Here is a 12986-nt window from a genome sequence, read left to right on the forward strand (position 1 = left end):
AAAAGCCACTCCCCGGAGGAGGCTCAGCAGTTTGGCCAGAGCTTGGAGGTGATCAGTGCTGCTCTTCTGGGTCCAGACCTTGGAAAGCCTTTCTGGGGACCTGGGTGATGCTGCTGGGGGTCGTTAGATGAAGCGAGTGGGGTGTTGGCTGCCCTACTAAGTGAGTAAGTCGGGTGATAGTGCGTTTGGTGGTGGGATAGAGACACTACTGCTTAAAAAAGCAAAATCTATTATTTCTTGTAAGGAAAAACTGTAGAGGCTGGGGACTGTGGAAAGGGTTCTGGTTCTTTGGTTAATGCAGAGTCACCACTACAGACTGTCCTAGGTGTACCTGTGCCAAAATCCCCTATGCCCCTTTGGGAAGTGCTGTGCAATGTGGCTGAAATAGGACCAGTCGTGTCAGGGGAAAGCTTTCCACTGGTGGTGTGAGTTGTTTCCCCTGCTAATAGCACTAAGTGCTGTGAAAAAGCTGGAAAAGGTGGTGTGCAGGGCTAATGAGCTCCAGCCTGTGCTGGCCCTGGCTGGTCTGGGTTCTGTGCAGGGGAGGCAATGCTGGGGGTGAGCAGGGCAGAGGGATGGGCAGCCCGCCGCTCACCCCTGCGGTGCCCAGGCGTTGCACTTACGGATACAGCTCCTTCGGTCGTCATCCAGTTTGTATCCGATCTCACAGCCACACTGGAAAGACCCTAGCTGGTTCTGGCATGTGTGTTCACATCCACCGTTATGTGAAGAGCACTCGTCCACATCTAAAAAGCATGGGATACTCTGGTGTAATGGGAGCATGCCCTCTGTACAGGACAGGGGCCCAGATATGTTTTTGTCCACAGATCAGCAAGTAGGCTGATGGCATCCTCTCTGCTAGTGACGTGAAGCCATCTGACTCTTAAAAATGGAGTGATGCTACCCAAGTGATTCAGGGAGCCCTGGGTTTCCAAATACTGTGTGCTGGGCTCGAGTTCACATCTGTCACTGATTGTGTACAAAGAGGTGGGTAAGCTTGAGGCTTCACCTGTGGAATGTTATCGGAGAGTGAGAACAACTCATTAGGAGGAAAAAAGCCCCACCTTCTTTCTGCTAAGCAGGTGACTTATCAGAGCTCACAGGAGAACTGGTATGAGCTGGGAGAAACTGGAGGCAATGCCTGGCTGTTCGCAACCAGGTAGGACAATTTTTTGTTCTCTTTATTAAAAGCTTGTGTTAGTTGCTGTCTTAGCTCTATTTTATACAAATGCTTTTCTTTGCCTGTATCTCTTGGGTGAAAATGATGGGCAATGTTGGCCTCTGGGGTTGAACATGAAATGACTTCTGTGAACTACTGGAGTCAGACCTGGACCAACTCATTTTGAGTTATCCCAGTTTGATATCAGTGTGTTCAAAAGCCCTGTTGCTACTCTTCGGTTGTGGTGGACTAGTGTGTGGGTTAGAATAGCTGAGTTGTCCTCACACTAAGCAGACTGAGGCTGACAAAATACAAAAACCAGAACTAGAGGCACCCGTTCCGTATGCGTCTCTTGCCGTGCTGCAAGGCAGAGGACTGCAGCGTCGCTGGCGCTTGCAGGACTCCAGCTAGATGTTTCTGCTTACCATCACACCCGCAGCCATCTGTGCCGAGCCTGTATCCAGCATAGCAGGCACACTCGTAGCCTCCAGGATAATTGTAACAGTCTTGCTGACAACAGTGAGACCCACTGTCACATTCATTGATATCTAAATGAAAAACAAAGGGCGCTGGATGTTAGTATGCGTCTAGCTTTGCAGTGGTGACAGTACTTGCTAAAATTGCTCTGTGACCAGTTCTGGTAGGCTCTTACTGATCTGACTGCCAAATGCTGAGCTAGCATTCTTGTTTTCCTCTTGAAATGAGTGAGCTTTATGTTAACAGATCATCCTCGGCAATGTGCTCCCCAGCCAAGGGAGGAATCCTGAATCCTAGAGGCCTGTGGGAAGTTAACTGTGATTTTTTCAGTTTGAGATTGTTCTTAAATGTTTTGTGTGCTTACAAATAGGGGTGATTCCAACCATAACACTGACCTCTGTTCCCTGATTTACCCTGTTACAAACACTGATGTCAAGTTCAGAGATGGTTGAGAACTGCACAGTTCCTTCAAGCTATCTCGGAGTGAAGTGTCTGAAGGATGGATCTAGATAACCTGGAGAAAGCAGAGCTCCTGGGGCTTTAAATTGCAAGCCCCTTGTATTTATGGGACTCCCTTTGTCCACAATGAAGTGGAATTACTGCAGTGCCCAGGTAGTAGTGGGGTTGGTGAAGCATCCCCCTACCACCAGAGGAGGCTGGACCGAGGAGGGGTCTGGTAGGAAAACAGATAGCGCTGCTGGGCTGCAGAAAGTGTACTGGGCTTTGTAGTATGCAAAGGAAGAATGTTCTTTCAGAGTAGACTTCAGGTCCTGGCTTTTTTGCCCCTGTGTTGTGATGCAGGATGTTTTTCTGGGTACAATAGCCTTGCTGTTGCTTTGCCCGATTGTTTGCTGATCAGTGGTGGATGGGGGTTCTGTATGTTGCAAAATGTGTGAGAAATTGCTTTTGGATGGCCTTGCAGTTTGTGAAGAAGATAAGGACCTTAGCCCTTTTAGGTAACTTAGCTTAGAAGTATCCATATGAATTATGTCAAAATGTAAGCATAAATAATAGAAGCACTAACGAGCTTTCTTTAGGATAAGATGTATCAAACATGCAGAAGATCACACTGTGCAGAATCATCCGAGAAGGGTCAAGTAGCGGACGAGTGAGGAGGACTATGGAAGACCACCAGAGACCTTCAATGTGCCTGCATAAAGGACATTTGCATATGCTAATAGTTTCCCAGAAAACTAATGAATATGTATAACACTTCTTGGAAATCTAGTGAGTATGTCTGTAGAACATGTACTTAACCTGGACAATTAGGCCCACTGGTGTGCACGATAGGTGGAGCGATCCCCCGTGCACCCAGCGCTGCAATAAAGAATGCCTGCTTTCTAAAACTCCAAAACTGAGACTTAGAGTTTCTTTGACCAGCTTTTTTGGTATCAGTTTTGGCACCCCAGATGGGACTCTGCTTCTGAACCCCAACAGATCCTGGGGTCACAGGAACCTCAGCCGGCTCTGGGATTTCTCGGGAGGGACCTTGCTCCCCACACTGAAGAGCTTGAAGCAAGAACTACACTTTGCGAGTAAGGCATTCTTTGGGGGTTTTTGGTATTGGTATCTATCTGTAAGTCTCAGGTGTTTGACCGTGCAAGATAGATGTGGGGAAAGGACCCTATGGAAAAGGGATATGTCTCCCTAATTGGATATGAAAAGGTTATGAATCCTTTATAGGTACCTATTTCTTGGACTAATGTATGTACACAATAGCAGTTACAGTCACTTGATTGTTTTAGTAGTGATTTTATTTATAGTTATATTAAGTTTTTATAAAAAGGTCAGTATTGCGTGTATAGTGTAAATAGTGTAATTGAGTTTGTATAAAATGGGGGCTGGAAGCTCCACCGGTGGAGTAATAAAGAAATCACCTTTAGGGTGTATTTTGCAACATTGGAAACAAATTGCTGGATCCCCGGGAGGATTGGTTAAAAAAATCTAATTTGGTGAATTATTGTAACCAATGGCAGCCTCTTTATAAATTGGGAAGCGGGGATAAATGGCCAGTAAATAGAACATTGAATTATAATACATTGTTACAATTGATGTTGTTTCTGAGAAGGGAAAAGAAATGGGATGAAGTGATGTATGCAGATATGTTTTTCACGTTGCGTCAGCACACTGACTGGCAAAAGGAACGTGCAATTAATTTAGCTCCTTCTGATCCTTTTGTGTTGGAAAAGGACCAGAATAAGCATAATGGGAAAACTTTGAAAAGATATTGTTCAGCCTGTAGCATTGGACAGAGGTGTTTAAAATTAACTCGGGAGGAAACGGAGGAGGATTTAGAAATGCTGGTGGCACCAGGGTTAAGGACTTTAAGACAGGAGGAGATGGAAGGTTGGGAGGAAAGGTCTGAAGAGGGAAAAGGTGATTGTGTGATTGAGGGAATGGGGCAGACTCCAGTAGCTGGTCGAATGAGAATTAGACAGCCAGCCTTGCAGGCTCTGCTGTGACAGGCTGTGGGAAATGATGGACCAATTACAGTAAAGGTTCCTTTTTCAATATCAGATTTAAATAATTGGAAAGTTGCCGCGGGAAGTTGTCGGGATGATCCAGAGAAGGTGGCAAGTGCTTTTGAAATGATGATTAGAACTCGGAATCCTGATTGGCAGGATATCGAAGCTATTTTACAAGTGGTGTTTGATAGTACAGAGAGAGACATGATATGGAGAGCTGTAAGAACACATCTCCAAGCACAAATACCTTCAGGAACTTTATGAGGGCAAATGGAAGATCATTTTCGTTCCGTGGATCCTAAGTGGGATCCCAATGACCCAGATGACAAAGAGATGATAGCCCGATATCAGAGACTGGTATTATTTGGAATTCAAAATGCAACTCCAAAGGCTATAAACTGGTCTAAATTGTATGAAATTAAAAAGGACAAAGAGGAGTCACTAACTGATTTTCTAAATGGATTAAAAGAAGCAGCTCGGAAACATACTACTTTAGATATTGAATCCAAGGAAGGGAAAGGCCAGTTAGCCACCCTATTTATTGGGCAATTGTCTGATGATATTCAGAGGAAATTGCAAAAATTGCAGGGGGCAGAAGCTAGGGATATTGGGAGAATGTTGGATATTGCCTGGATGGTATATAGAAATAGAGATCAACAGAGAGAGAGGAAATGCAAAGTTAACAGCAGCCCTTGAGAATATACACGTATATCAAAAGGGAATGAGGGGGATTTCCAGAGGAAATATGAGGGGGAATGTATGTGGAAGGGGTAGAGGATGCAGACTGTCGAATCCAACTGTCGGGCAGAATCAGTGTGCATGTTGTAAGATAGAAGGACATTGGAAGAGAGAGTGCCCAGCTTTATTAGCAAAAAAGAAAGGAGGGTACCGATAGTACCCTTAGAGGAGGAAGACTGAAGAAGAGCAGAGCACTCTTCCCCAGCAGAGCCTCTGGTTATAATTAAGCTGGGGAATGAGGAAGCAGAATGTTTAATAGATACAGGGACAACATATTCGGTTTTAAACACTAAAAAACATGAATTAAGAACTGACATGGTGAAAGTTATTGGTGTGAGAGGAAAAGCAGAACAAAGGCCATTCTTTAAACCCTTAAAACTTAAAATTGGGAAGCAATGGGTCATTCACAAGTTTCTTTACTTACCAGGTGCACCGAAACCCCTGATAGGCTGGGATTTATTAGAAAAATTAGAAGCAGAAATAAAATTCAAAGAAGGGGAAATAAAAGTTTTAATACCAGAATCTAAATATATCCAGGCTTCAGTGTTTCTGTTACAGGAAGACAGACAAGTACGCAAAGATATCCCTGAAGAAGTGGAGGAGGTGGTAATTCCCTTTGTTTGGGCTGGAGAAATACCTGGGAAATCTAAAAGAGCTGAACCTGTGAGAATAGATCTAAAAGCAGAATTGACACCAGTAAGACTGAAGCAATACCTTATAAAAGTTGAGCCTAAGTTGGGGTAGTTACCATTAATACAAAAATTTCTGAAATATGGGTTACTTAGACTCACATTCTCTCAGTATAATACTCCAATTCTGCCAGTGAAAAAGGCAGATGGGAAAGCATATAAATTAGTTTAAGATTTAAGATCTATCAATCAGATAGTACAAGATATACATCCAGTAGTTGCAAATCCGTATACCTTGATAAGCTTGACAGAAAAACAAGAATGGTTTACAGCATTAGACCTAAAAGATGCCTTTTCTGCGTCCCGGTTGCACCAGAGAGCCAAGAAATATTTGCTTTTGAATGGGAAAATCCTGAAACAGGGCGAAAGACTCAATATACCTGGACTGTGTTACCACAAGGATTTAAGAATAGCCCCACCATTTTTGGAAATCAACTTGCTAAAGAACTTGAAATCTGGTGAGTGGAGAATAGAGAAGGTGGTGTACTACAGTATGTGGATGATATTTTGCTGGCAGGGGAAACCCAAGAAGAATCTTTGAAGCTGACAGCAAGCCTTGTGAAGAAATTAGAGCATGACTGCTTACAGACTATAGAAGAAGTATATGCCAGTAGGCCAGACCTTAAGGACACCCACTTAAGTAATCCAGACTTGGAACTATATACTGATGGAAATAGTTTTGTCACAAATGGAAGACACATGTCTGGGTGTGCACCCTTAGGCCTAGTAGTAGTTCCTTAGGCTCTCATAAATGAGACAGTAAGGAAAGAACACTATTCTGTTCATTGGGGAACTGAAAACTTGTTAAAACACTTGCAGAAATCAATTATTAGTAGAAATATGGTGGAAAGTATATGATCTGTGACTGAGAGGTGTGGAGTGTGTTGTAGGAATAATCAAAAAAACCAAAACAAGGTACATGTTGGAAAAAATAACGGAAGGTAAAACACCTGGTGAGTATTGGCAAGTTGATTTTACTGAACTACCTAGAAAAAGAGGGATGAAATATCTGTTGGTTTTAGTAGATATGTATACTGGATGGCCAGAATCTTTTCCCTGCCATACCAATAAAGCCCAAGAAGTCGTCAAGGTTTTGTTAAAAGAAATAATTCCCAGGTTTGGAATACCTATAGGAATGTCATCAGACAGAGGTCCCCATTTTGTGGCAAAGATAGTTACAGAGCTATCTAAAATATTGAATCTAACTTGGGACTTACATACTCCATATAGGCCACAAGCTAGTGGAAAAGTTGAAAGAATGAACTATACCCTTAAGACACAAATACATAAACTGTGTCAAGAAACTTCTATGGATTGGATACAGGCTCTCTTTGGCCGTATTGAGAATTAGAGTACAGCCCAGAGGTAGACAGCATTTGAGCCCTTATGAACTCTTATATGGAAGACCACATCAGACTCCTGGATTGCCAGGAGAAATGACAATACAAGGTGAAAGTGATGGAATTCATTATTTAATGTCCTTGGGAAAAGTATTGCGAGAACTAAATAAGTATGTGGTGATGAATAAATCTTTGAATCTTGATTTGCCAGCTCACCCATTTCAACCTGGAGATTGGGTCTACCTCAAATCTTGGACATCGGAGCCACTACAGGAGAAGTGGAAAGGACCATATCAAATTTTATTAACCACATACACGGCAGTAAAATTGAATGGAAAGGGCCCTTGGATTCATTATTCAAGAATTAAGAAGGCAGCTCCTCAATGGCAAGTGGAACAAGAAATGCTACTGAGGTTGAAAATAGATAAGAGTTAAAGGTAAAATGTGGTGATTATATGTTTTTATTTGTTTTGGTTTGATATTCACAGGGAGTCTAGGTATTTGGGATATGAACCTACACTCCAAACTAATTGGAGGAATCATGAAAACCATTAACCGATCAGATTGCTGGGCTTGTTCCCAACTCCCTGAGCACACAGAAAAGGGTGCAGATTTAGTGGGAATACCGATCCCCTTCAACACATCCTGGAATAATTTGTGAATAAGACTGAAATTTAACCGGGAAAATGAAACTGGTCTCCAAGTATGGGATGTGTATGATCCAAATGTTTCTGAAGTTAAATGTCTAACTACAAAACCCTTAGAATTGACAACAATGCCATGGGTCACTACCCTTATTGTGATTGAGCTATATAGATGCAAGGATGAAATTCACTGCCTGGATATTAGAATGTTCCTAAGGGAAATGGATGGTACTGGCTATGTGGGAAAAAGGCTCAAAAGGCCCTGCCTCCTAACTGGTTGGGAACATGCACTTTGGGAGTAATAATCCCTACTATTACAGTAATCGGGAGCTTGGGAAACCAGAATGGATGGGTAAGGACACTTTTGAGATGGCTCAGGAGAGCACCTTGGTTAGGAGTCAGTGAGTTAGAAAAGACATTAGTGAATATTTTGGCAGTGATTGAGCAAATTGAAAACTACACTGTAGATGCCATTTGACCTTTACAACTTGAAGTTTCTAGTTTATCAAAAATGGTTCTTCAAAATAGAATGGCACTGGATATGCTTTTAGCCTCTCAGGGAGTGGTTTGTATGGTCATAAATACTAGCTGTTGTGTTTTTATGTAGATCAATCAGGAAAGATTGCTACAGATCTGAATGAAATTTGGAAACAAAGCCAACAGATACATAGAGTGGCTGTGGATGATACATCTTGGGGATTTGGGGAAATTTGGAATAAATTGACTTCTTGGCTTCCCAATTTAGGATGGTTAAAATAATTATTTGTTGGATTAATTAGTTAATGACTCTAGGGATATTTGTTTGTATATTTCTCAAATGTTTTCTTTGGCGTTATTGGAGTTCAGCTGAAACATAGTGACTGGAAAAGAAATGAGATTAGACATGAAGTAGAAACAGGAAAATACTTTACTTGAACCCTTGAAAGGGATGGACTATAAATTACATGAAAATGAGTTTTAGTACATAGATATTGAGGACTGTAGCAGGTAAGCTACAAGTCCTCAAAAGAAAAGAAGGGATTGATGCAGGATGTTTTTCTGGGTACAATGGCCTTGCTGTTGCTTTGCCCGATTGTTTGCTGATCAGTGGTGGATGGGGGTTCTGTATGTTGCAAAATGTGTGAGAAATTGCTTTTGGATGGCCTTGCAGTTTGCGAAGAAGATAAGGACCTTAGCCCTTTTAGGTAACTTAGCTTAGAAGTATCCATATGAATTATGTCAAAATGTAAGCATAAATAATAGAAGCACTAACGAGCTTTCTTTAGGATAAGATGTATCAAACATGCAGAAGATCACACTGCGCAGAATCATCCGAGAAGGGTCAAGTAGCGGACAAGTGAGGAGGACTATGGAAGACCACCAGAGGACTCCTGAAGACCACCAGAGACCTTCAATGCACCTGTGTAAAGGATATTTGCATATGGTGGTAGTTTCCTGAAAAACTAATGAATATGTATAACATTTCTTGGAGATCTAGTGAGTATGTCTGTAGAACATGTACTTAACCTGGACAATTAGGCCCATTGGTGTGCACGATAGGTGGAGCGATCCCCCGTGCACCCAGCGCTGCAATAAAGAATGCCTGCTTTCTAAAACTCCAAAACTGAGACTTAGTTTCTTTTGACCAGCTTTTCGGTATCAGTTCCTTCAAGCTATCTCAGAGTGAAGTGTCTGAAGGATGGATCTAGATAACCTGGAGAAAGCAGAGCTCCTGGGGCTTTAAATTTCAAGCCCCTTGTATTTATGGGACTCCCTTTGTCCACAATGAAGTGGAATTACTGCAGTGCCCAGGTAGTAGTGGGGTTGGTGAAGCATCCCCCTACCACCAGAGGAGGCTGGACCGAGGAGGGGTCTGGTAGGAAAACAGATAGCGCTGCTGGGCTGCAGAAAGTGTACTGGGCTTTGTAGTATGCAAAGGAAGAATGTTCTTTCAGAGTAGACTTCAGGTCCTGGCTTTTTTGCCCCTGTGTTGTGATGCTGTATGGAGACAGCTCCTGCTGCTTCCTCAGAGCCACGGGGGAAAGCAAAGTTCCTGGGGGTTTTGCATTGGTCTCCTGGCAGAGGAATCGCCCCCCCACCCAAGCAACTGTGGGTGCCCATGGCAGCCTGTTAAGGAGTGTATTTGTTCCCAACAGATGTCCTGGACAGACGTGCTCCTTGAAAACTGCAGGAAGAAGGTGGTACTGAACAAAGAGGAAACGAATTCAAGAATTTCCTGAGCAATGTGAACTGCAACTCTGCACTGCATGGAGATAGGTAAGTACTGTTTTGCATCACTAAACACTGTTACTCTTTGCTAGCAACCTCCTGCTTGCTGATTTTATAGGAAGAGCAGTCTGTAGGTGTAAGTAAGTGCCTCAATGCATAGTCCCTCCAACTAACCTGCAAGAAGGGCACCAGGATTTCTCACAGCTTTGGACTGCCTGAAGGATGGAAACAGCCACCCAGCCTGGCTGTGCGAGCCTGAGCCACAGCCCCACTGTGAGCGCAGGATGAAACCATAGCCTGACATGCTGGTGCAGCAAAAGTCTGGGTAGTGAGCACCACGGTGGGTTTCTGCTGCAAGGTTATTTGCTGCAGGGGGCTCAGAGTAATGCAGTATGAGGCACATGCCTCAACTTCATAGCATTTACAGAGCTCGAGGTGTTTTGCATCTGTTTCTAGCCTTGTTAACCTGTTTGTAGTGCATATACAGAGAGTAGCTAACGTACAGAGATCCTCACTGTTACTTGAGGTGTGCTTGTAAAAACGAGGGATGTCCTTTTCCCCTTGCCTTACCAGTGCACGTCTTCCGGTCCTCTTCAAGCCGATAGCCAAAATTACAGGTACAGACCGGGCCGGAGCTGGTGTGGTGGCATGTATGGGAACAACCACCGTTGTTGGCTTCACAACTATTCACAATCTCCATTTCTATCCCTGGAAAAGGCACACCGGTTAGGCTCCTGCAGTGTGTGCTGCACCCCTGTACGTGCTGGCCGGGCTCTGGCAGGCACCCCCACCGCAGCTCCCAGCCAAGCTCCTTGCGTGCGCGTTTTTGCGTGCACGGCCATGCCAAGGAGAACAGTGATGTGCAGTGGGGAAAGGATGGAAAGAGTTTTGCAGAGAGGCTGCTGCCAGCCAAAATTTGGCTCGGTCTTTGTAAGTACGGAGCTGTTCTGATGCCAGCTAGAAATGGGAGCAGCAGACTACAGCTAACTATGGAAACATCCAGATGCCTACAGCCAGAAGGGTTAGTTACTGATGTGTCAAAAATGGTGGCACAAGTGTCAGGAGCAGCCATGTAACTTCTTAGTTCGGCAAAGGTTATGTAAACTTGTCTAGTTAATTCAGCTTTCTTAAACTAAAAGGAACTTGCACCATGGAGCTTTGACTCAGCCCTGAACCTCAGGAAAACCATTTTCTGCCTTTAAGAACATTTTTGAGTTTTTAGTGTGTTTGGACCCAAGGAGGATGAAAGAAGAAAGGAGCTTGGTGCTTCCCAGCAGATCGGCGTGTGTCAACACCAAAAGCTGTGCCATGGTGGAAGACCATCTTCTAGATTTCACAAGGTTAGTATAGTCCCTCTGTCTTTCCTCTTATTAATGCAAGAACAACCAGGGGTTGTGTCCTGGTTTCAGCTGGGATAGAGCTAACTGTCTTCCTAGTAGCTGGTACAGTGCTGTGTTTTGAGTTCAGTAGGAGAAGAATGTTGGTAACACTGATGTTTTCAGTTGTTGCTCAGTAATGTTTAGTCTAAAGTCAAGGATTTTTCAGCTTCTCATGCCCAGCCAGTGAGAAGGCTGAAGGGGCACAAGAAGTTGGGAAGGGACACAGCCAGGGCACCTGACCCAAACTGGCCAACGGGGTATTCCGTACCATGGGACGTCACGTCTAGTATAGGAACTGGGGGGAGTCGGGGCGGGGGGATCGCTGCTTGGGGATTAACTGGGTGTTGATTGGCGGGTGGTGAGCAATTGCACTGTGCATCATTTGTATATTCCAATCCTTTTATTATTACTGGTGTCATTTTATTAGTTTCTTCCTTTCTAGTTTCTTCCTTTCTAGTTTCTTCCTTTCTAGTTTCTTCCTTTCTAGTTTCTTCCTTTCTAGTTTCTTCCTTTCTAGTTTCTTCCTTTCTAGTTTCTTCCTTTCTAGTTTCTTCCTTTCTAGTTTCTTCCTTTCTAGTTTCTTCCTTTCTAGTTTCTTCCTTTCTAGTTTCTTCCTTTCTAGTTTCTTCCTTTCTAGTTTCTTCCTTTCTAGTTTCTTCCTTTCTAGTTTCTTCCTTTCTAGTTTCTTCCTTTCTAGTTTCTTCCTTTCTAGTTTCTTCCTTTCTAGTTTCTTCCTTTCTAGTTTCTTCCTTTCTAGTTTCTTCCTTTCTAGTTTCTTCCTTTCTAGTTTCTTCCTTTCTAGTTTCTTCCTTTCTAGTTTCTTCCTTTCTAGTTTCTTCCTTTCTAGTTTCTTCCTTTCTAGTTTCTTCCTTTCTAGTTTCTTCCTTTCTAGTTTCTTCCTTTCTAGTTTCTTCCTTTCTAGTTTCTTCCTTTCTAGTTTCTTCCTTTCTAGTTTCTTCCTTTCTAGTTTCTTCCTTTCTAGTTTCTTCCTTTCTAGTTTCTTCCTTTCTAGTTTCTTCCTTTCTAGTTTCTTCCTTTCTAGTTTCTTCCTTTCTAGTTTCTTCCTTTCTAGTTTCTTCCTTTCTAGTTTCTTCCTTTCTAGTTTCTTCCTTTCTAGTTTCTTCCTTTCTAGTTTCTTCCTTTCTAGTTTCTTCCTTTCTAGTTTCTTCCTTTCTAGTTTCTTCCTTTCTAGTTTCTTCCTTTCTAGTTTCTTCCTTTCTAGTTTCTTCCTTTCTAGTTTCTTCCTTTCTAGTTTCTTCCTTTCTAGTTTCTTCCTTTCTAGTTTCTTCCTTTCTAGTTTCTTCCTTTCTAGTTTCTTCCTTTCTAGTTTCTTCCTTTCTAGTTTCTTCCTTTCTAGTTTCTTCCTTTCTAGTTTCTTCCTTTCTAGTTTCTTCCTTTCTAGTTTCTTCCTTTCTAGTTTCTTCCTTTCTAGTTTCTTCCTTTCTAGTTTCTTCCTTTCTAGTTTCTTCCTTTCTAGTTTCTTCCTTTCTAGTTTCTTCCTTTCTAGTTTCTTCCTTTCTAGTTTCTTCCTTTCTAGTTTCTTCCTTTCTAGTTTCTTCCTTTCTAGTTTCTTCCTTTCTAGTTTCTTCCTTTCTAGTTTCTTTTCTTTTAAAACCTACTACCACTATTGCTGTTGTCATTTTATTAGTTTCTACCCCCCCCCCGCGCAAAATCTGGCAAACTCTGGCAAAATCCGGCAAAACTCTGGCAAAGTCCGGCAAAAAGCTGGCAAAATCCGGCAAAGTCTGGCAAAACTCTGGCAAAACCCGGCAAAGTCCGGCAAAACTCTAGCAAAGTCTGGCAAAGTCCGGCAAAATCCGGCAAAGTCCAGCAAAACTCTAACAAAGTCCGGCAAAACTCTGGCAAAATCCGGCAAAACTCTAACAA

The 12986-nt window shown here is 42.8% G+C and overlaps 1 protein-coding gene and 1 long non-coding RNA gene across 6 annotated transcripts in view; one reads left to right on the forward strand and one right to left on the reverse strand.

Annotated features, from left to right (window-relative positions):
- Window positions 1-12986, reverse strand: part of MEGF6 (multiple EGF like domains 6) — a 123030-nt gene that overhangs the window by 22691 nt on the left and 87353 nt on the right. For all 5 annotated transcript variants that reach the window (XM_069782821.1, XM_069782819.1, XM_069782820.1 and 2 more), the window contains 3 exons: window positions 10291-10428; window positions 1585-1707; window positions 624-746 (listed from right to left, as the gene is read on the reverse strand). In XM_069782821.1, the coding sequence (XP_069638922.1) occupies window positions 624-746; window positions 1585-1707; window positions 10291-10428 (384 nt within the window). The remainder of the gene's footprint in view (window positions 1-623; window positions 747-1584; window positions 1708-10290; window positions 10429-12986) is intronic.
- Window positions 3047-7263, forward strand: LOC138685223 (uncharacterized). Its single transcript, XR_011324518.1, has 3 exons — window positions 3047-3171; window positions 5402-5535; window positions 7080-7263. It is a non-coding gene; the product is annotated as an uncharacterized lncRNA (long non-coding RNA).

Source organism: Haliaeetus albicilla, chromosome 4, assembly GCF_947461875.1.
Source record: "Haliaeetus albicilla chromosome 4, bHalAlb1.1, whole genome shotgun sequence".
In the NCBI taxonomy this organism is placed as follows: Eukaryota; Metazoa; Chordata; class Aves; order Accipitriformes; family Accipitridae; genus Haliaeetus; species Haliaeetus albicilla.